The 22,381-nt window shown below is 38.6% G+C and overlaps 1 protein-coding gene across 1 annotated transcript; it reads right to left on the reverse strand.

The window, feature by feature from the left end:
- Positions 1-11,991: 11,991 nt before the first annotated feature.
- bmp15 (bone morphogenetic protein 15) lies at positions 11,992-17,967 on the reverse strand. The gene is given in 3 exon segments (XM_038293157.1): positions 11,992-13,050; positions 13,052-13,572; positions 17,506-17,967. Coding segments are annotated over 3 exon segments (1,287 nt in total). The 5' UTR covers positions 17,816-17,967; the 3' UTR covers positions 11,992-12,594.
- Positions 17,968-22,381: the final 4,414 nt, after the last annotated feature.

Genomic DNA, 22,381 nt, shown 5'->3' on the forward strand with positions numbered 1-22,381 from the left:
TATTTATTCCCAGAATAGTGTCTATAAAGTGACACAGGCCTGGAATAGAACAAAGTCTCCCAGCTGGTGTTGACTCATTTCATCATCTATTACATTTGTACAAATACACAATCTTTTTTTTGCTCAACAAACCAACCAGTACAGACCAGGCTGGTCTTTTTTAGAATCCCTGGGATTCTGACTCACTCTGTCTTTCTGTCTCCCTCCCTCCATGGCGCTCTGCAGGGAGAGCATTTACTGGAACGTATGCAGATACACATGGCGTGTGTCCCTGTAGTTTCTGAACCGTACTCCTGTCATAAGATATTAGGATTACAAGGACTAGCTCACAGTACGCCATGGAACATTGAGGAAGCAGATGTTACATTAATGTCTAATGACTTCCAGGTATTCATGAATAAAGTGTTACAGTAACAGAGCAGAACTGCAGATCAGTGAGTACATTTCCCTAATAAAGCACGGAAACTAAAGAAAAACTATATTTGCACATATGAACGATTAAAAAAGAGAAGATTTTACGTTTCCCGCACATTTTACATCAAAATGTCCATCCTTTTTTGGACTAATACTAAATAGAGTTCCCAGTATTTTGTTTTAAAATTAAAATATGAAATATTACAGGTCCAGCATAAATGTATATTTTCCTTTTAAACATTTTATTGGCAAAGATAAGACACCTTTTATAGGGCATTGAAAGATGAGATATGACACACGTATATGTGGATGTATATATATAGATATATATATAGAGAGACTTAGAAAGATTATATTTTGGCATTTTGTACACACAAGTATAGACAAAAATATATTTCATTAAATACAGCTCTCTAGACTTTTTCATTTTTTAAAGGGCAGCCTTGATAAAGGTAAACAGCAGTGATAAAAACCTTGTGATGAAAAAACACTGATAAAAAATTTTTTTTTGTAAAGATATGACTGTGTAGTTACAGTTCCAACATTCAACGTTTTTTTTTTTGCTTTATATATAAATATATATATATGTACAGATACACACACATATATATATACATATACAGATCTATATATATATATGTGTGTGTGTCTATATATATATATATATATATATATATATATATATATATATATATATATGTGTGTGTGTGTGTATCTGTACATATATATATAGACACACACGTACATATATATAAATATAGACACACACACACACACACACACACACACACACACATATATATATATATATATACAGATCTATATATATATGTGCGTGTGTGTGTCTATATATATATATATATGTGTGTGTGTATCTGTACATATATATATAGACACACACGCACATATATATATATATATATATATATATATATATATATATATATATATATATGTGCGTGTGTGTGTCTATCTGTACATATATATATATATATATATATATATATATATATATAGATCTATATATATTTATATATATATAGACACACATATATATATATAGATCTATATATATTTATATATATATATATATATAGACACACACACACACACACACACATATATATATATATATATATATATATATATATACAGATGTATCTATATGTGTGTGTGTCTATGTATATATATATAAATATATATAGATCTATATATATATATATATGTGTGTCTATATATATATAAATATATATAGATCTATATATATATATATGTGTGTGTGTGTGTCTATATATATATATATATAAATATATATAGATCTATATATATATGTGTGTGTGTATCTTTACATATACATATATAGACACACACACACACACACACATATATATATATATCTTATTTTATTTTATTAACTTAAAATCTGTAGTCCAGCGAACATTAATTCTATATTTTCAAACAAGTTTTGAAGAGTTGCAGCTGTTTTTATTTCTTTTTATATTCGTATTTTTCATTTGAAAATTCCTACTACTGTGTTTTTAGGTAGACAATTTTAAGATCTGTCCACGGACAACAGATTAAAAATAGCCTTTTGGGTAATTCTGGTGCATTTGCAGGAATGCTTAATAATGTACACTGTCCCTGTCAAATAAATAAATAAATCTAAATGAATGAAAGGACAGAAGTATGGAAGGAAGAAGACAGAAGACCTAGGAGGAAAGAACATTTTTATTTCAAGCATTGAAATGGCTAAATAAAATAAAATCCAATTATTTGGATTATTCACAGTTAATTGCTGCTTCAACTAAGTGAGGTGTTTTTTTTTTTATTTTATTCTTCATACGTTTCTATGATCGGTAGATTTAATGATTCATTTGCATTTCCATCTTAAAATAAAGAAATAAAACAAAAAGAAAAAAGGGACTGACCACGATTCTTACTCCACATTCTTACATTAATCGCTTTATACAGATTTTCAAACTCAAGCCATGCTTTTTTTTTTTTTTGCAGAATCAACCCACTTCTTGCAGCATGTCATGAACCAACCCTGCTTCTTGTGTATGGGGGCCCCATCTCTCCCATTTTGTAAACATCCAAACTTATTTCCCACAATTTTGTCAAATTTGGTGCTTCCTGTGAAAGTTACTGGCAACAACTAAAATATGCCTATTAAAGAAAATGCATCTTTATTTCATCCAAGCCTGTAGTTTGTTTCCAAAAAAAGAGGGTTTTCGTGTCAAAGAGGATTAAGCATTCAAAAGTTTTTTGCCATTTGCTTTGAATATTTTTGCAATAAACTGTTAATCTGAAAGCGATTAATCTGAAAGGCAGATTAACATCCATTGTAATGAGCAAGTAAACAAATTCCTCGGGATGCACATCACAGACAACCTCTCCTGGACTCGCCTGTACTTCCTGCAGAGGATCCCACCCATCCTCACCATAAGAAGCACCATAGAGAGCGTTCTGACCAGCTGTCTCACAGTGTGGTGTGGAGGCTGCAGCGCCTCAGACTGGAAGAAGGTAAGGAGAGTGGTGAGAACAGCAGAGAAGATCATCGGGGCTCCTCTTCCCAGACATTTCATCCCAGCGCTGCGTGTCCGGAGCCTATATCATCATCAATGACCCCTCACACCCCCACCATGGACTGACTCCTGCCCTCTGGAAAGAGTTCTGCAACAGCTTTTCCCCCCGCAGCCATCAGACTGTTGAAACTAATCTAGTCTCTATCACGCTTCATATAAACATATTTGCACTGCCAACATGGCTGACCTTTTTCTTCATTCTTCATCCTTTTTCTTCATTCTTTGAATAGAACACAACTCAATGTTCTACTGCATCTTGCACCATATTTATTTATTTTTGCACTTTCCATATCAATGCTTTTCTTACCATGACTTTAAACTGGTTGTCCTTTTCTCCTGCACCGTCTACATTCTTGATTACTGCTGCAGTTTGTAAATAGTAATGATCATTTCACTGTTGTAAGTGAAGTTAAAGTAATATGACACCTAACAGGGGAGTAAGTTTTTGAACACTTCAGCTTAAATAGGTTAGGAAAACATTTTTCACTCATTATAAATGGGATTTTAATTTCAAAGCTTTCAGTCTCGCTGCAGAAGCCTGAACTAAACATGCTTTCCAGTGTTGCCGCTGCAGCTGGCCGTGACCAAAGCCCACAGTCTGTGTGTCTGATTCCACATGAGGCTGACCCCGTTTGTATTTGTCAAACCACAAACTGTAGATGTTCACATGGATACCCGTCAGTTCAGGCTGGTTAGCAAACAGTGATGAAAGGCTGACATTTTTCGTGCCCTACTTAACTTTACGTTTCAGTGCTCGTTCAGCTCGGGCTACTTAAACACTGTGTTTTTTCTGCAATGTGAACCAATATCTTCTCATATGCATTATTTACTTACAGGATATTTTTCTTGACACATTTAAGGTAACATCAAAATTATTGCAACATGTTTCAGAAGAACTGCTATTGGAAGAGGTCTGTCTGCGGGCAGGTCAAGGACATCTCTTTACAAATTGGACTTATTAAATCTTATTTCATCTTGTATAATGAATATAATCAAACATAAAGCCATTTACCTCCTTTTTAATCCTGCATATCTGCTGCTGTGTCAGTGGGTTATCTTCTAAATGTCCCTTTTCTGGGTCTACATGTGTTTCTTACCAACTGAACCTTTTTCTCCTTGAGAATCTCTCATGTCATTCCTGAAAGGCTTCAGCTGATAGCAAGGTCAGGGAGACAGACATGCGCTTGTACAAAACAGACAAGCTCAGCGTTGTTTGGAAAATATCTGGATTGTCTGATATTTGTGTTTTATTTGCCTTATTTAAAGTTAGAAGTGATCCACCTGCAGCCCTGCAGTTTTTCTGATGGCATGGCGCCATCTAATGGAGATAGTTTGACACTGCATTTTCCTGGATTTGTGTCTCCTTGTAGCTCCATATACACTCACCGGCCACTTTATTAGGTACCCCATGCTAGTAACGGGTTGGACCCCCTTTTGCCTTCAGAACTGCCTCAATTCTTCTTGGCATAGATTCAACAAGGTGCTGGAAGCATTCCTCAGGGAGTTTGGTCCATATTGACATGATGGCATCACACAGTTGCCGCAGATTTGTCGGCTGCACATCCATGATGCGAATCTCCCGTTCCACCACATCCCAAAGATGCTCTATTGGATTTAGATCTGGTGACTGTGGAGGCCATTTGAGTACAGTGAACTCATTGTCATGTTCAAGAAACCAGTCTGAGATGATTCCAGCTTTATGACATGGCGCATTATCCTGCTGAAAGTAGCCATCAGAAGTTGGGTACATTGTGGTCATAAAGGGATGGACATGGTCAGCAACAATACTCAGGTAGGCTGTGGCGTTGCAACGATGCTCAATTGGTACCAAGGGGCCCAAAGAGTGCCAAGAAAATATTCCCCACACCATGACACCACCACCACCAGCCTGAACCGTTGATACAAGGCAGGATGGATCCATGCTTTCATGTTGTAGACGCCAAATTCTGACATCAGAATGTCGCAGCAGAAATCGAGACTCATCAGACCAGGCAACGTTTTTCCAATCTTCTATTGTCCAATTTCGATGAGCTTGTGCAAATTGTAGCCTCAGTTTCCTGTTCTTAGCTGAAAGGAGTGGCACCCGGTGTGGTCTTCTGCTGCTGTAGCCCATCTGCCTCAAAGTTCGACGTACTGTGCATTCAGAGATGCTCTTCTGCCCACCTTGGTTGTAACGGGTGGTTATTTGAGTCACTGTTGCCCTTCTATCAGCTCGAACCAGTCTGGCCATTCTCCTCTGACCTCTGGCATCAACAAGGCATTTCCGCCCACAGAACTGCCGCTCACTGGATGTTTTTTCTTTTTCGGACCATTCTCTGTAAACCCTAGAAATGGTTGTGCATGAAAATCCCAGTAGATCAGCAGTTTCTGAAATACTCAGACCAGCCCTTCTGGCACCAACAATCATGCCACGTTCAAAGTCACTCAAATCACCTTTCTTCCCCATACTGATGCTCGGTTTGAACTGCAGGAGATTGTCTTGACCATGTCTACATGCCTAAATGCACGGAGTTGCCGCCATGTGATTGACTGCTTAGAAATTAAGTGTTAACGAGCAGTTGGACAGGTGTACCTAATAAAGTGGCCGGTGAGTGTATATATATATATATATATATATATATATATATATATATATATATATATATATATATATATATATATATATATATATATATATATAGATCTATATATATTTATATATATATAGACACACATATATATATATAGATCTATATATATTTATATATATATATATATATAGACACACACACACACACACACACATATATATATATATATATATATATATATATATACAGATGTATCTATATGTGTGTGTGTCTATGTATATATATATAAATATATATAGATCTATATATATATATATATGTGTGTCTATATATATATAAATATATATAGATCTATATATATATATATATATGTGTGTGTGTGTGTCTATATATATATATATATAAATATATATAGATCTATATATATATGTGTGTGTGTATCTTTACATATACATATATAGACACACACACACACACACACATATATATATATATATCTTATTTTATTTTATTAACTTAAAATCTGTAGTCCAGCGAACATTAATTCTATATTTTCAAACAAGTTTTGAAGAGTTGCAGCTGTTTTTATTTCTTTTTATATTCGTATTTTTCATTTGAAAATTCCTACTACTGTGTTTTTAGGTAGACAATTTTAAGATCTGTCCACGGACAACAGATTAAAAATAGCCTTTTGGGTAATTCTGGTGCATTTGCAGGAATGCTTAATAATGTACACTGTCCCTGTCAAATAAATAAATAAATCTAAATGAATGAAAGGACAGAAGTATGGAAGGAAGAAGACAGAAGACCTAGGAGGAAAGAACATTTTTATTTCAAGCATTGAAATGGCTAAATAAAATAAAATCCAATTATTTGGATTATTCACAGTTAATTGCTGCTTCAACTAAGTGAGGTGTTTTTTTTTTTATTTTATTCTTCATACGTTTCTATGATCGGTAGATTTAATGATTCATTTGCATTTCCATCTTAAAATAAAGAAATAAAACAAAAAGAAAAAAGGGACTGACCACGATTCTTACTCCACATTCTTACATTAATCGCTTTATACAGATTTTCAAACTCAAGCCATGCTTTTTTTTTTTTTTTGCAGAATCAACCCACTTCTTGCAGCATGTCATGAACCAACCCTGCTTCTTGTGTATGGGGGCCCCATCTCTCCCATTTTGTAAACATCCAAACTTATTTCCCACAATTTTGTCAAATTTGGTGCTTCCTGTGAAAGTTACTGGCAACAACTAAAATATGCCTATTAAAGAAAATGCATCTTTATTTCATCCAAGCCTGTAGTTTGTTTCCAAAAAAAGAGGGTTTTCGTGTCAAAGAGGATTAAGCATTCAAAAGTTTTTTGCCATTTGCTTTGAATATTTTTGCAATAAACTGTTAATCTGAAAGCGATTAATCTGAAAGGCAGATTAACATCCATTGTAATGAGCAAGTAAACAAATTCCTCGGGATGCACATCACAGACAACCTCTCCTGGACTCGCCTGTACTTCCTGCAGAGGATCCCACCCATCCTCACCATAAGAAGCACCATAGAGAGCGTTCTGACCAGCTGTCTCACAGTGTGGTGTGGAGGCTGCAGCGCCTCAGACTGGAAGAAGGTAAGGAGAGTGGTGAGAACAGCAGAGAAGATCATCGGGGCTCCTCTTCCCAGACATTTCATCCCAGCGCTGCGTGTCCGGAGCCTATATCATCATCAATGACCCCTCACACCCCCACCATGGACTGACTCCTGCCCTCTGGAAAGAGTTCTGCAACAGCTTTTCCCCCCGCAGCCATCAGACTGTTGAAACTAATCTAGTCTCTATCACGCTTCATATAAACATATTTGCACTGCCAACATGGCTGACCTTTTTCTTCATTCTTCATCCTTTTTCTTCATTCTTTGAATAGAACACAACTCAATGTTCTACTGCATCTTGCACCATATTTATTTATTTTTGCACTTTCCATATCAATGCTTTTCTTACCATGACTTTAAACTGGTTGTCCTTTTCTCCTGCACCGTCTACATTCTTGATTACTGCTGCAGTTTGTAAATAGTAATGATCATTTCACTGTTGTAAGTGAAGTTAAAGTAATATGACACCTAACAGGGGAGTAAGTTTTTGAACACTTCAGCTTAAATAGGTTAGGAAAACATTTTTCACTCATTATAAATGGGATTTTAATTTCAAAGCTTTCAGTCTCGCTGCAGAAGCCTGAACTAAACATGCTTTCCAGTGTTGCCGCTGCAGCTGGCCGTGACCAAAGCCCACAGTCTGTGTGTCTGATTCCACATGAGGCTGACCCCGTTTGTATTTGTCAAACCACAAACTGTAGATGTTCACATGGATACCCGTCAGTTCAGGCTGGTTAGCAAACAGTGATGAAAGGCTGACATTTTTCGTGCCCTACTTAACTTTACGTTTCAGTGCTCGTTCAGCTCGGGCTACTTAAACACTGTGTTTTTTCTGCAATGTGAACCAATATCTTCTCATATGCATTATTTACTTACAGGATATTTTTCTTGACACATTTAAGGTAACATCAAAATTATTGCAACATGTTTCAGAAGAACTGCTATTGGAAGAGGTCTGTCTGCGGGCAGGTCAAGGACATCTCTTTACAAATTGGACTTATTAAATCTTATTTCATCTTGTATAATGAATATAATCAAACATAAAGCCATTTACCTCCTTTTTAATCCTGCATATCTGCTGCTGTGTCAGTGGGTTATCTTCTAAATGTCCCTTTTCTGGGTCTACATGTGTTTCTTACCAACTGAACCTTTTTCTCCTTGAGAATCTCTCATGTCATTCCTGAAAGGCTTCAGCTGATAGCAAGGTCAGGGAGACAGACATGCGCTTGTACAAAACAGACAAGCTCAGCGTTGTTTGGAAAATATCTGGATTGTCTGATATTTGTGTTTTATTTGCCTTATTTAAAGTTAGAAGTGATCCACCTGCAGCCCTGCAGTTTTTCTGATGGCATGGCGCCATCTAATGGAGATAGTTTGACACTGCATTTTCCTGGATTTGTGTCTCCTTGTAGCTCCATATACACTCACCGGCCACTTTATTAGGTACCCCATGCTAGTAACGGGTTGGACCCCCTTTTGCCTTCAGAACTGCCTCAATTCTTCTTGGCATAGATTCAACAAGGTGCTGGAAGCATTCCTCAGGGAGTTTGGTCCATATTGACATGATGGCATCACACAGTTGCCGCAGATTTGTCGGCTGCACATCCATGATGCGAATCTCCCGTTCCACCACATCCCAAAGATGCTCTATTGGATTTAGATCTGGTGACTGTGGAGGCCATTTGAGTACAGTGAACTCATTGTCATGTTCAAGAAACCAGTCTGAGATGATTCCAGCTTTATGACATGGCGCATTATCCTGCTGAAAGTAGCCATCAGAAGTTGGGTACATTGTGGTCATAAAGGGATGGACATGGTCAGCAACAATACTCAGGTAGGCTGTGGCGTTGCAACGATGCTCAATTGGTACCAAGGGGCCCAAAGAGTGCCAAGAAAATATTCCCCACACCATGACACCACCACCACCAGCCTGAACCGTTGATACAAGGCAGGATGGATCCATGCTTTCATGTTGTAGACGCCAAATTCTGACATCAGAATGTCGCAGCAGAAATCGAGACTCATCAGACCAGGCAACGTTTTTCCAATCTTCTATTGTCCAATTTCGATGAGCTTGTGCAAATTGTAGCCTCAGTTTCCTGTTCTTAGCTGAAAGGAGTGGCACCCGGTGTGGTCTTCTGCTGCTGTAACCCATCTGCCTCAAAGTTCGACGTACTGTGCATTCAGAGATGCTCTTCTGCCCACCTTGGTTGTAACGGGTGGTTATTTGAGTCACTGTTGCCCTTCTATCAGCTCAAACCAGTCTGGCCATTCTCCTCTGACCTCTGGCATCAACAAGGCATTTCCGCCCACAGAACTGCCGCTCACTGGATGTTTTTTCTTTTTCGGACCATTCTCTGTAAACCCTAGAAATGGTTGTGCATGAAAATCCCAGTAGATCAGCAGTTTCTGAAATACTCAGACCAGCCCTTCTGGCACCAACAATCATGCCACGCTAGAAGTCACTCAAATCACCTTTCTTCCCCATACTGATGCTCGGTTTGAACTGCAGGAGATTGTCTTGACCATGTCTACATGCCTAAATGCACGGAGTTGCCGCCATGTGATTGACTGCTTAGAAATTAAGTGTTAACGAGCAGTTGGACAGGTGTACCTAATAAAGTGGCCGGTGAGTGTATATATATATATATATATATATATATATATATATATATATATATATATATATACACACACTATATTTTACATCTGGTAATTCTGCTGTGTAATGTTTTACACAATTAGCTCCATAGATAAAAAAAAAAAAAAAATAGTATCATGCTACATTTTTCATCCAGAAAATGCTCCACTTACATTTATCTGCTTCTTTTATTGGCACAAATTCAAAAGTTAGCTATTTAAAACTGGAAAATGCTGTATAGAAAATGTTTAAGTGAAGACTTCATTAAAAACAGATATTTTGCAAACAAAATGAGCATTAGACTGGGGAATAAAGGGGCAAAGGCTTAGAACATGACAGAGTGCTGCTGTCAGGTGGACTGGCTTGATTACTGCAAAAACTACTGATCTTCTAGATTTTTATTTTATTTTTATAAATCCTCAGTTTTGCAGTGTATGTTTCAAAAGAAGGAAAATATCCAGAGCAGCAGCTGTGTTGGTAGCATCTCTCTTGATAAACTTGGGGAGTATGGGAGGCTTTCCAAGGCAACAATGGCTCAAATAGGATCTTTCTACCACCAAGGTAAACAAAATACCATTTAGGAACAAACCAGAACCTTACTGGAAGTGGGCTACAGCCACAGACGACAATAAGGAGTGCCATATGTACCAACTAAGAGCTTGGCCACAGCTACTACTGCCTCGCCAAAGTGGAAGAACATGGTCTCCTGTGAAGAGTTACCACAAAACAGGCTTCAAATGGAGGCAAGCAGACATTTTTTTCTTAAAATAAGTGCATTTGTTCTTAGACTGAGGTAAAACAGACGTCCTGCCAATGGAACAAGACAATTTACACTTAAAATAAGAAAACACAAGTGCATTGTCTTATTTACGGTGCATATTATCTAATCATCTTATTTTAAGAGTAAAAATACTCATTCCATTGGCAAACTCATTTACGTACTCAAATTTAGGGTAAATACACTTAATTTAAGAAATTCTTTACTTATTTCTAGATAATTTTTCCAGTGTGAAGTGCATTTAAGCACCTGGAGGCTGATTCTCCAAAACACATTCCAAGTCAGTTGCAAGTCAATGACCCATCTGTTTTCTTACATGCAGCAAAGGAGAGCCAGCAGCTTTGTGCAGCATTTAGCTGTACGCTTGCACCCCAAGAGCAAAGGACACACCTTTGTAGGGCTGAAACAATAAATAAGATTATTCAGTCATTGAAATAATCAACTAATTTCGTAATTGATTAAATGGAGTATAGAGCCTGTAAAATATGCCTTTAGCTGACAGAGCAACCCACTTAGAGCATCAATTATATCAAGATGATAAAATATATCAATATTTTTTATTTAAGAAAAAAAAGTCAGAAGGCCTCAATTCAAAAAATTTGTTTCACCTGGTTTCATTTATGAAAAAAAAAAAAAAAAATCATAAAACAAAGTAAGGATTCTTTGGCTATACCTACTGTATTAGTCGGGCATAGAAAAAAATGGACAAATTAATCAATTTGCAAAATAATCATTAGTTGCAGCACTAAACCTTTGACAACGAAAAAAAATTCAGATTGTAGATCGATGGTTTTGAAGAGTGTTAACCCTTTAACAGCCTGGTTAAGCAAACGGTTGATTATTTTTACAGGAAAATGCAGGCTGGAGTTAGACAAGGATATTAAAGGGTTAAGGAAGCCATCTTTGTTGAGATGGAAAAGGCATCACCGAACAGAGGGGAAAGCTTGTGGTTTCAGCTTCCAAGCATCTACAACTTTGTCCTGAAACTCATTTTAAAGCGTTAACACAAGTACACTCATTATTATAATGGCCAAACAAAACCATACAACAGACTCCAACTACCAGAGAATGGCAGGTGGGTCTATAGTTTGTATCCAACAGAATATGTTTAGCAGATTGCTCTGCTGTGAGCCTACAGAACTGAAAGCCTAATGGATGGGTGTGCAACGTTTCAAACCAAGCAAAAATCCAGTTGCATCTGATTTAAGCCCGTTTTGTGGTTGGCATTACCCAGATTACTGAGAAACCTGCACAGGTATGTCTGATGAGTAGCCTTTTATACTGTAAAATTCAGATGACACAGATCCAGTGTTTGGTTTAAAACAAAATGCACAGCAAACGCTTTAGAAAATATGCTTTTTATTTTATTAATAATTTTTCACATATGATAAAAAACTGCATTCTTTTCCAACTACACCAGTTTTCCCTTTTAGCATTCCACATCATCATCATCATACCTCTTCATCACCATATTCAGTCGTCATCCACTGGGACATACCAGCAGCAGCAGTTTTCTTCAGAAGAGACTCTTAAATGCATCCAAACAGCAAATGTTCCGTTAGGAGAAAGCAACTAAGTGACACAGCAACACCTCAGTAGGTACATCCAACATGGCGGATGCCTTGTCCATTAAAATATTCCCCCTCCAATTGGTAAACATCGTATTTTTCTTTGCTACAAATGAAAATGGCCTTCAGGACTGTTGCCACATCATCCAGATTTTTTTCTTTTTTTCTTTAATACAATAATATATGTTTCTGGTCGGCTTCAGCCATGATGTGAAGCAGGAATCAGGTTTAAAATGACACTAGAGAAAAAGGAGGTAAACACACATGCGCGCAGATAAACTACTTTTAAAGTGCTTTAACAGTGATTGGAAACTTGTTTCAGTCTTGAGCTCATCACACTCGGCCCCATTGGACTCTCTCTGGGTTCAAGTGCTCAGCAATGGAGTCATTAGCCTTAACGACACGTGCAGGACTCTGCCACCATGTCCTCCAGCTCCCTGTAGTCTACCTTCTTCTTGTAGACCACCAACACACTCATGGGCATGTACTTGTAGGGGACGCAGGATGGGGCAGGGACGTCCCCCACGCCTAGCTCTTTGATGAGGGTCTGGATGATGGCGTGGTTGGGGGAGTGGTAGCCATAGTGGAGCACCTTGGGGCAGTCGCCCTGACAGAATCGAGGGTTGTACACTCGCGGAGCGATGAAGTAATGACCCAAGCCAAGCTCGTTGAACGCCAGGTTGAAGGAGTGCAACTTGCAACGATTCTTTGGGACGTCCGTTTTGCGTCTGTAGTTGGGGTTGTCGAAGATGGACGCAGGGGAGGAGGCCAAAGAGGAGGCGAGTTCGTTTTTCAGCTCGTCCAGCGAAGAATTTTTGGCATCTGGAGGGGATACCTCCTTGGAGCTACGCCGGGTGGCGAATGGAAGGCTGCCCCCACCACCCGATTCGCTTCATGAGGTTTTCCCCCTCAGCGCCGAGCAAATCCCCCATCCACTCCTTCACCTCCCTCTCCTCCTCCAAATACAGTAGAAGAGAGGGTACTTCCAGCTGAGGCTCGCCGCTCCAGCGCCTTCTACCCCAAATCGGGGTCCACCACCATGAAGGGCCCCAATCCTCGCCAGCAGGAGCTGCACACCAATACTGGGCGGTGAGGGTGAGGTGTCCCCGCTCCCCCTGATCCCTTTCCTGCAGGATGTGAGCGCTGACATGTGCCGTTATGTCCGTCTCCGTCCAGCGCTGGTGGGGTTCCAGGGTCACCAGGCTGCTGGCGCCCAGTGAGGTGATCTGAGCACGACAGCGGGGCGGCTCTATTGCCTGGGTGGTGCCTGAGGGTGTGGAAGAGGAGCGCAGGTGGATAAAAGAAGCTCTGATGAGCTGCTCTGAGGGAAGAGTGTCCAGTTTGTATTGTACCGTGAAGGTGTAGGTCAGATCTGAGAGAAAAGAAAAGATAAAAAATGATATAATCATCATATTGTTCTAGCAAAATATTAAGATATCATGTTCCAGGGACTTTGGCCACTCCCCCCCCCCCTTTTTATGGCAGATAGGAAAATATTTTTGCTCATGAAAACTACAGAAGAGTGCTGGGCAATTAATTGAGTTTGCAATATTATCGCAATTTTAAGTAGTCATCACACTTTTTCCAGGTTAAAATGTTTTCAGATGATGCTTTTCAGTGAAAACCTGCTGGGAAATCTGGAGTGTTTTTTTTTTTCCATGGTGGCTCTTTGTTCAAAACACAAAAGTCATCAAGAATGCAGTTATGGTCCTTCTCCTTGATTAACATCATTCATAGAGCGCCAACATTAGCCTACCTTACTAACACCTATCCCTGCTCTAATCCACCAAAAAGGGGTGATTCCAAAATATACCCTCACTTGGCAGTAGCCAGACCGATATGTGTAGAACTGAGTATAGTTCTTGGTTATCAATCTGGGATGGCTGCCGTTCAGTCTGCCCATGAAAAGAAGGGATGTTTAGTGCTCTTTGAGCTGATTGGGTGACATGCCAGCTAGTACCCGCCTTAAATAATACACCTTCAGCCGATTGTAGCAGCGAATGTTGACGTTTCAGATGTGCACCAGGAATAAAAGATGGGATGTGTTTACTGAAATATAGACCTTTGTTGGAGGTTTAAAAAAAGTGCTTCTCTGCTTCTTTTTAGACAAGAATTTGTCACGATTTTAGCTAAACATCGAGTCAATTGCTGTATCGACAAGCGAGTCCTCCAGTGTAGCCATGTTTGTAATGCAGCAAGGCCTTTCTGACTGCCGTCATGCCTACATGCCGCCCCCCCCCCAAAAAAAAACCACTGCTGGCATGTCATTGGTCTGACTGTGACGGACGCATTAGCGGGAGACTTTCAAAATGGTGTGGAGTAAAACATTTTGAGGTATGACTGTTCTTAGCCTCATAGGCTCCAAACGAAGGTCTCCTTTATGGCATTAATTGGAGAACTGTTGTTTCGAGGAGATCCAAAGATGCATTAACCTGACAGAGAATGGCCTTGATGAACTTAAGTTGTGTTTCCTCCAAATGTTCAAGTGTGAGAAAGTTCTTTATGCAGGAGGTGGGGTTGGTTCCCCTGGGGGGAGTGTGTGCTGGGATTCTTGTAAGGTATAACTGTATGTACTAAGGTTGCCTCAGTCAAAGCTCCATCTCTCCATCTGAGGACGTTAAATTTGAACCTTTTTTCTTGCAAGAAATGCCTCCGTCTCAGCTTCTTCACTTCACAATGGATTTTTTGAGAGACTGAAAACTCAGATCTAGCGACTATCCAGCTTGCAGCGCAAGGTTGGGACTTCCCTGCAGATAGTTGGTAATAGTTGCAGCTTGTCACTACCTGATCCGTCACGGAGGCTCAATCCGTCCTGCTCATGCGCGAACAGATATACATCTGGGTGTCCATAAATAATATAATTATGGTACTAAGACGACTTATTTCTATCCATAACTCACTAAATTATGCTAATACACATCTTTAAAACATGTTTTATAACTTTTGAGACAATTTTGATGCTTTTTACGTTTTCTTTGTTAAACTCTTCTCTGACATCATCATCAGACATCCTCAGAACAGTCTAGCAAAATATGATTAAACCATGTTTATCTGCATTTTCTTTAGATTACACACTATATAGTATACTGTTAACATGAAAAGAAAACATACAAAAAAAATAAAAATAAAAAAATCTAGATTTATGTTTAAATCTAAAGCCGAAAAAGTTAACTTCCTGAAGTAGCGTAGGATCCCATTTCTGGTGCAGATCAGGCAGAGACGACTAATAAAATAGAGTGGATTTTAAGGCATTTAGTTTCTCAGGAAATACATTAACCTTTAACACATATTTTAGTACGCTTACCATTTTTGGGGAGGGAAAAACATCATTTAGGTCTGTTTAACAAAATAAAATTGAGGGCGACCTTGATGCATAGCTGGATGAGCATGAGCAGGACGGATCGGGTAATGACACTGCTTGTGGAACCTGAAAACCGGTGAACAAATCATGCCAACTGTGAATGTTTCAAACACTACTATCACATGAACAAGCATAAACAAAACCCCTGTGAGAAAAACAAATTATTCAAAGTGTAGCCTTGCGTGCCAGACTGACTTAACGGCATATTCACAGCATATCAATCTGGAAAGTAGTCGGTTGAGCCTAATTCCAAGGGCGAGTTGAACAGTCTGCAAAAACAGTTGAGAACCAATCAGATAACTACTAATATTATTTTTTAACAATATAGACAGCTCTTAAGATGTCATTAAAACAATGCTCAGTTGCAACTGGAAAGGAAAAAAAAAAGAAAGCCAAATTATTGTTTTTACCTGCAAGGATCTGTGCACCAACCATAACTCTCTCTTCTTCTCTGTGCAGTGGTAAAACCCAAGTTAAGTTAATATCCCTGTGAATCCGTTTTATCTTTAAATCTGAAGCAGTCCTTGTGCTTTGATGAAAAACACATGGCATTTAGATGTCCACTAATAAGATGAGCTAAAGAAACTAATATTCAAGTCACCTAAGCATAACTTCAAAATCTGCAATTTGGGATCTCTAGAACTGCTGCAGTCTGGTAAATTTCTGTTATATAAGAAAACGATAAATATGAGTTAGTTTTTATCTGGAACTGTGAGTCACTGTCCTCTGAGGAGCTGAACTGCTTTATTTTAACTAGTAAAGAGGAACACAACATTAAAACAGGCGGATCTAGGGGGCGGCTACCTGGGCTACAGCCCCGGATCTCGCTTCTGAGCTGATCTGAGTAAAATCTGCAGTACAGGAATTCAACAGGGGCAGCATGTGCAAGAATGCAACCTGTAGCATTACCCTGCAGAAGAAGCGTTTTGCTTTCGTCGCTGCCAGCTTTTAGGAGTTGCGTGCTTCCATGGTAAATAAACAGATAGGCGAGTGGCGGATATCAATGGATATCAGAGGCTTTTTGAAAAAACAGACAGCCGCACCAACGGCTGTTGCTAAACAGGCTGATGTCCCAGATACGTGAGGCTTTGACTGATTTTGAGACGTTTTTTTTCCCCTCAGTCTTGTGTGAAAGTCTTTTCAAGGTTGTAACATAAACAAAGAGAAGAGGCCTTTTTTTTAAGCCGTTTTGTGTGTTTTTTTTTTAAATGCCCCACCCCCCCAAAAAAACTGTCTTTTTCCAACTTTTGTCACTTAAGCCTGTAAGAAATAAAAGTCAGTCACCACACACAGTTTTCACATTGTGCATTTATAATTTTTCATTGCCGATATAAGAGGATGGAAACTGGCTGATAGCAGGACAACAATTAACACTTCCTGCAGAGACGAGAGTGTATATTTTCTGGTAAATCCTGATCTAATGTAAAATATGACAGATTACTGTATTCAGGGAATTTCTGGTATGCTACATGCTACCACACATAAAAAATGTTCAAGTTGGAAACAGTTTCTCTGTATTTCCCAAAGATATGGGAGGAGGAGAGATTTTTACACTGGAAAAACAATCTAGAAATAAGTAAGAAATTCTAAAATTAAGTGTATTAACCCTTGATTTGAGTAGGGAAATGAGATAATTTGCAAATAGAATGAGTATTTTTACTCTTAGAATCAGATGATTAGATAATATGCACTTGAAATAAGACAATGCAGTTTTTTCTTATTTTAAATTGAAATAGTGTTGTTCCTTTGGCAAAGTGTCTCTTTTATCTCCTCAATTTAAGAATAAATCCACTTATTTTAAGAAAAAATGATTTTTTTTCCCCCCAGTGTATTAGCCTGAAATAATCCGTCCCCCCCATTATTTGATAAATTCAAAAAATGGGAAATGAGGGAAAGTGTGCAGGTTAGTGGTGGGGCCCTGCCCCCCAGCAGCAGGTTCCTCACCTCCTGAAGCGGGCAGGGAGCGCACGGAGGACGCCGCGGGTCTCAGGAGGCGGACCGTGTTGGAGCCGAACTTCCGGTGCTGTTTGGGTCTGCCGTCGGGTTCGGCTGCGCTCCGGTACAAACTGAGCATGAACTGCAGGTTCTGGTCGGCCTTCTGCTCGTCCGTCAGCGGCCGGTGGTGAGCGCCACGGTGGCTCCGCCGGCTGCGCCTCAGCGCGGGCCCCGCGACGCAGGTGGAGCACAGCAGGTAGAGGAAGCAGGTCAATAAGCAGACACGCAGGAAGCCGTGCTTTGCGTGGGTCACCCTCATTGTTCGTTGATACAACCTGTGGTGCTAGCGAGCTCCACCGACCAGGCTATAGTCGGCAACCATCCTTCGCACGGCTGAGGGCGGGGCTTACAGCTGCACCTGACGGAGCGCCATTTGGGTCTTTCTGCGCAAATTGGCTGCGGGGCCAATTAAGCGCTCAGTGGGGAGGATCAGCCAACCGGAGCGCAGGGAAACCATGTGAGCGCTGCGTAAAGGTGCGTCAAACAGCCAAAGCTGGCCGCTTTGAAAGCACTTTGAGCAATCATGTTTTATTTTCGATCATTTTGAATTTCTGTCTTTTTCCAACCAGCACGTTTTATTTTTTTAATTTTTTTTTTTTAATTCAGAATCATTTGCATATAAACTTTAATAATCTTTCACATTTAGTCAATAAAAAAAAAAACATTTAACTATAGATATTTTTACCAAGATTGTTTTACTTTGAATACATTCTCATAACTCACTTGAATTCAATTTGAATTTGCAAGAGAATCCTATTAAATTCCCTTTAAATTAAGAAATTAAAGCACCAAAATCTTCAGTCCTGGATCTGTGCAAAACAGGGGCGGAGCTAGATGGGGGGCCAGGGATGGCCATGGCCACCCCTACTATTTTTTCCTCTCAAGTACAATATTCAAAACATTTAGGCTACGTTCACACTGCAGGCCATGATGCTCAATTACGATTTTTTTTTGTGAAATCCGATTTTTTTTGTGTTTTGCAGTTCATACTTCCAAATAAATGCAACTTGTATGTGATCTCCTGTGTGAACTGCAGTCATAAAACGCAAGTGTCCCCCATGCACAGTGGAGGACGCGATGACGTCACAAGCCAGCGTGCTTTATGTTTACAGAAGTAAACATGGATGGTAGTGCCGGCGCGCATCTAGCGATCTTCTCCAACCATAAAAACTCAATCTTTTCAATATGGTTAAACATAAATACTGCTCTCCGCATCATCATCCGCCATGGCTGTTGTTTTTCTTGCCGCTTTTGCGTTGCAAGACACATAATAGTGACCTTTGTCAAGTATTAATGACGTTCAGGTCGGATGAATGCGACAAGATGAGATTTGTACCGGATTCAGGACCACATAGCCATGCGGCCTGGGTCGCATTGGAAAAAATCGGATCTGTGTTGTTCAGAATGCAATGAAAAGATGAGATCCAGGTCGCATATGGGCAAAAAAATTGGATTTGGGTCACTTCAGGCTGCAGTGTGAACGTAGCCTTTGATTTTATATATATCAACAACTACTTGACAACAAAAACACTGTGGTTAATTATGCACATCAATATTCCAACATTAGAGATGATTAGTACAGAATTCATGGTCCTTCAGAACTAGATTTTCTGTTATTTGCCTTAAAGAGAAAATGATGTGTCTCTGCAAGTCATCAAAGAGTCTTTAGTGAAATTATAGATTCTGCAAATAACTATTTTAATAAAAACCTATTAAATTATCAATTTATTTGTAAATATCAATTTAATGTAGAATGATATTGATAGGTAAGTAATGATGATGGGAAAGATGTTCGCTCCAGAACTCAAACCTCAAAGAATTTTATCCAATGTAGCTTTTATCTAGACGGATGTTTAAATGTATGCATCTATTTATTAGCAAAGGCTGTATTATAGTTTGTCTTTATTTAGAAATATGGATGTTGTTCTTGTTCCTAGTGGAACAGTGTCGATTGACCCTGAGGTTCTGGTGCCTATCCACTTAATCGACCCCTCAGTGTACATTGGTTATTGCCTGGCCACCCTTATAAACATTTTCTGGCTATGCCTCTGGTGCAAAGGTCTTGAGTTTTACAAACATTTCCTAATAGTTTCTCCCCAGATTCATCTCAAATATATATTTAATGTTACGATGATTTTCTGTTCAGCCTTCTCTATACTATAACATTTTTTTTTTCATACAGAGAGTAGGCTACTTTAAAAACTAAATATAACTTCTTTTTACACTTTTGCAATTTTTTTATACTTAGTTAAAGTTGAACAAATGATTTTTTTCAAACAAACAATCAAAAATCACATTTTATTGGATGCTTTGCTTTCTGGCTGACTATCTAAAAAGTTCCTCTTAATTTTACTAAATCAGTACAAAAACAAGCTTTAAAATGGTTTAATGCTGGTATGGTTTGATGGATATTTAATTGATAGTGACAAAATATCTAATTTATAAGCACCTGCCAAACAGAGAAAGTTATGCACTTTAAAAACAAGCAAAACATCCCCACTCCGCACATCATTAATGTCTTTTCCTGTTCTGCAAACAGTTTCTAATGGTTTTTCACCTCAATATCCAATCATGTTTTATTTTGAAAACTTGTCACCATGCTCATTTCCATAACTGGACACAAAGACAGGTCCTGGCTATATACAGTAAAGCCCACAGTGTTAAATATGTAGGATCAAAGTGCATTGACTCTTTCAGAATTATTACAACAACTGGAGTAAGATATACACTATTGGAGAGTTTTTAACACTTTAACACTAATTGAGAGTGGGACGAAATGCACTCGGATAGGTGTTAAATTTAGCTCTTAAAGTATTACTTCAACACTGCAAAGTTTTCTGTTATGGAACCGAGAAACTAAGATCGACTAAATATCCCTCATCGCACATTATTTATAGAACTGAGCTAAAGATGGGTGTGAAAAAAGTGAAGCTATGTTCATTTGCCAGGAATAATCTAATTCATTCCTGTATAATTTTATTAGCATTTCAGTAAACATTTGAAGAAGTTTCCCCCAAAATCTGTTTAGCCTGTATTTGTTTCTATGGTAACAAATTAACTTCTTTGGTTCTGCATTTAAGCTGCAGGCTGTTGGAACGCTTTTATCCAGAGTTCAGTTTGCTTTGGATTATTTTCCAAATGCATTCATCAGTTTAATCAGATAGCTTATGCTGCAGGGTCTAACCCCTTTTGCTATTAAAACACTTAAATCTTTGTCTGGTTTTAACAGGAGGATCATGTGTGGAAGCTTTTATCAAACCTTCCCCTGTGCTTATTTGATTCTATCTACAAAGCAAATGACCTTTATAAACTGGATGCTGTTATAACTTGGAAATAATTCCTGATGTTTCTGAGGTGGAAAATACACTCTACACAGATTTACTTTAAAAGAACCATAACCGTTTAGCACCGTCTGAACCTGTGTCACTCTATGACCACTAGGGGGCAGAATAAGCTAATTAACATAGTCATTAACGCTTTGCAGGATTCTGAAAATTGCAGGCCATTAGTCTCAAATGAGTCTTTTGAAGCTCCACATTCAATCTTGATCAAATAAAAAAGATGTAATAACAAATGCTGGTTTTAGTGGGTTTTCATTTTCCAAAACTAAATGAGACCTGAAATATGGACTTCAATCAGTTTTCTTTGAAATTTGGTTGCAAAAGTTGCATTTTTTTAATGTAATTTTTGACACGAACATAAGTCAATTAAATTCATTTTTATTTATAAAGCGTCAATTAAAACATACTTGAATTTACAGAGACAGCTGTCTTTACAGATACAACCCAATCAATGCATGCAGTTAGTCTCAGTAACACTGAGTCCATTACCATGCCTAGGAGAAAAACAAGACTAAACACTAAAAAATAGGCCTAACTCTAGTCTATAATAGAAGTTATAGATAGCAGCAGCCTAGATATTGGCTTCTTCCAGGATGACTTAGACTTAGACAGACTTTATTGTCATTTTGTACATACAAACTGTATAAAAGAAATTTTGCTCTGTACAGCTCTTAAGACATTTTCGTTTTTTAAAGTGCAGCAGTGATGGTAGGAAACAGTGATAAATGTAAACATGCAACTGTATATGAGTTACAGTTTCCAACATTCAGTTTTATTTATTTATTTATTTTTTTTTAACCCCGTTTTATACAACATTCATCAGTCCAATTGCAGTGGGGAAGAAACTGCTGGACCTGCATCCAATGCTTCGAAGCCTCTTCCCAGAGGGCAGCAGGGAGAACAGTCCAAGCTGGGGGTGTGAGGGGTAATTTATAATGTTACGGGCTCGTGACTTGCAGTACATGCACTTTTGTGCCCTTTTGAGGTGAGGTGGTGTTTACATTCCAGGCGAGGGTGTCTGTGATGTGCACCCCCAGGACTTTGGTGCTGCTGACCACCTCTACATGGTGTCACTGCTGAGCAGAGCACTGGGCCAAATCTAGCTGCTATGAAAAAGCAACGAGAACAAAACAATTAAAGACAAAGAATTTAAAAAAAAGGATACAATAACATTTGAGTATAAATGTAGAATGAACCAGAGTGACGAAACGTGATCCCTATGCCTTCCAGCAGCCTAAGGGTATTGCAGCATAACAATAGAATATAGCTCAGGATAAACCAAACCACACTCAACAAAAATGTTTTCTCTCTTTTTAAAGATGAAAGCATAAACACAAATGCGGTTATTGAAAGGTGAGCAAAAAATTTCATATTACAGATATTTATTCATAATAATGATGTATTTTGTCTCCTAACTACTTTGATTTAGCAGAAAAATGCTGTCTTTTTTTTTTTTTTTTTTAAAAGGGTCCAAATCAACTAGA

This window comes from Cyprinodon tularosa, unplaced genomic scaffold (genome assembly GCF_016077235.1).
Source record: "Cyprinodon tularosa strain WSP-4 unplaced genomic scaffold, ASM1607723v1 ctg321, whole genome shotgun sequence".
Classification (NCBI taxonomy): domain Eukaryota; kingdom Metazoa; phylum Chordata; class Actinopteri; order Cyprinodontiformes; family Cyprinodontidae; genus Cyprinodon; species Cyprinodon tularosa.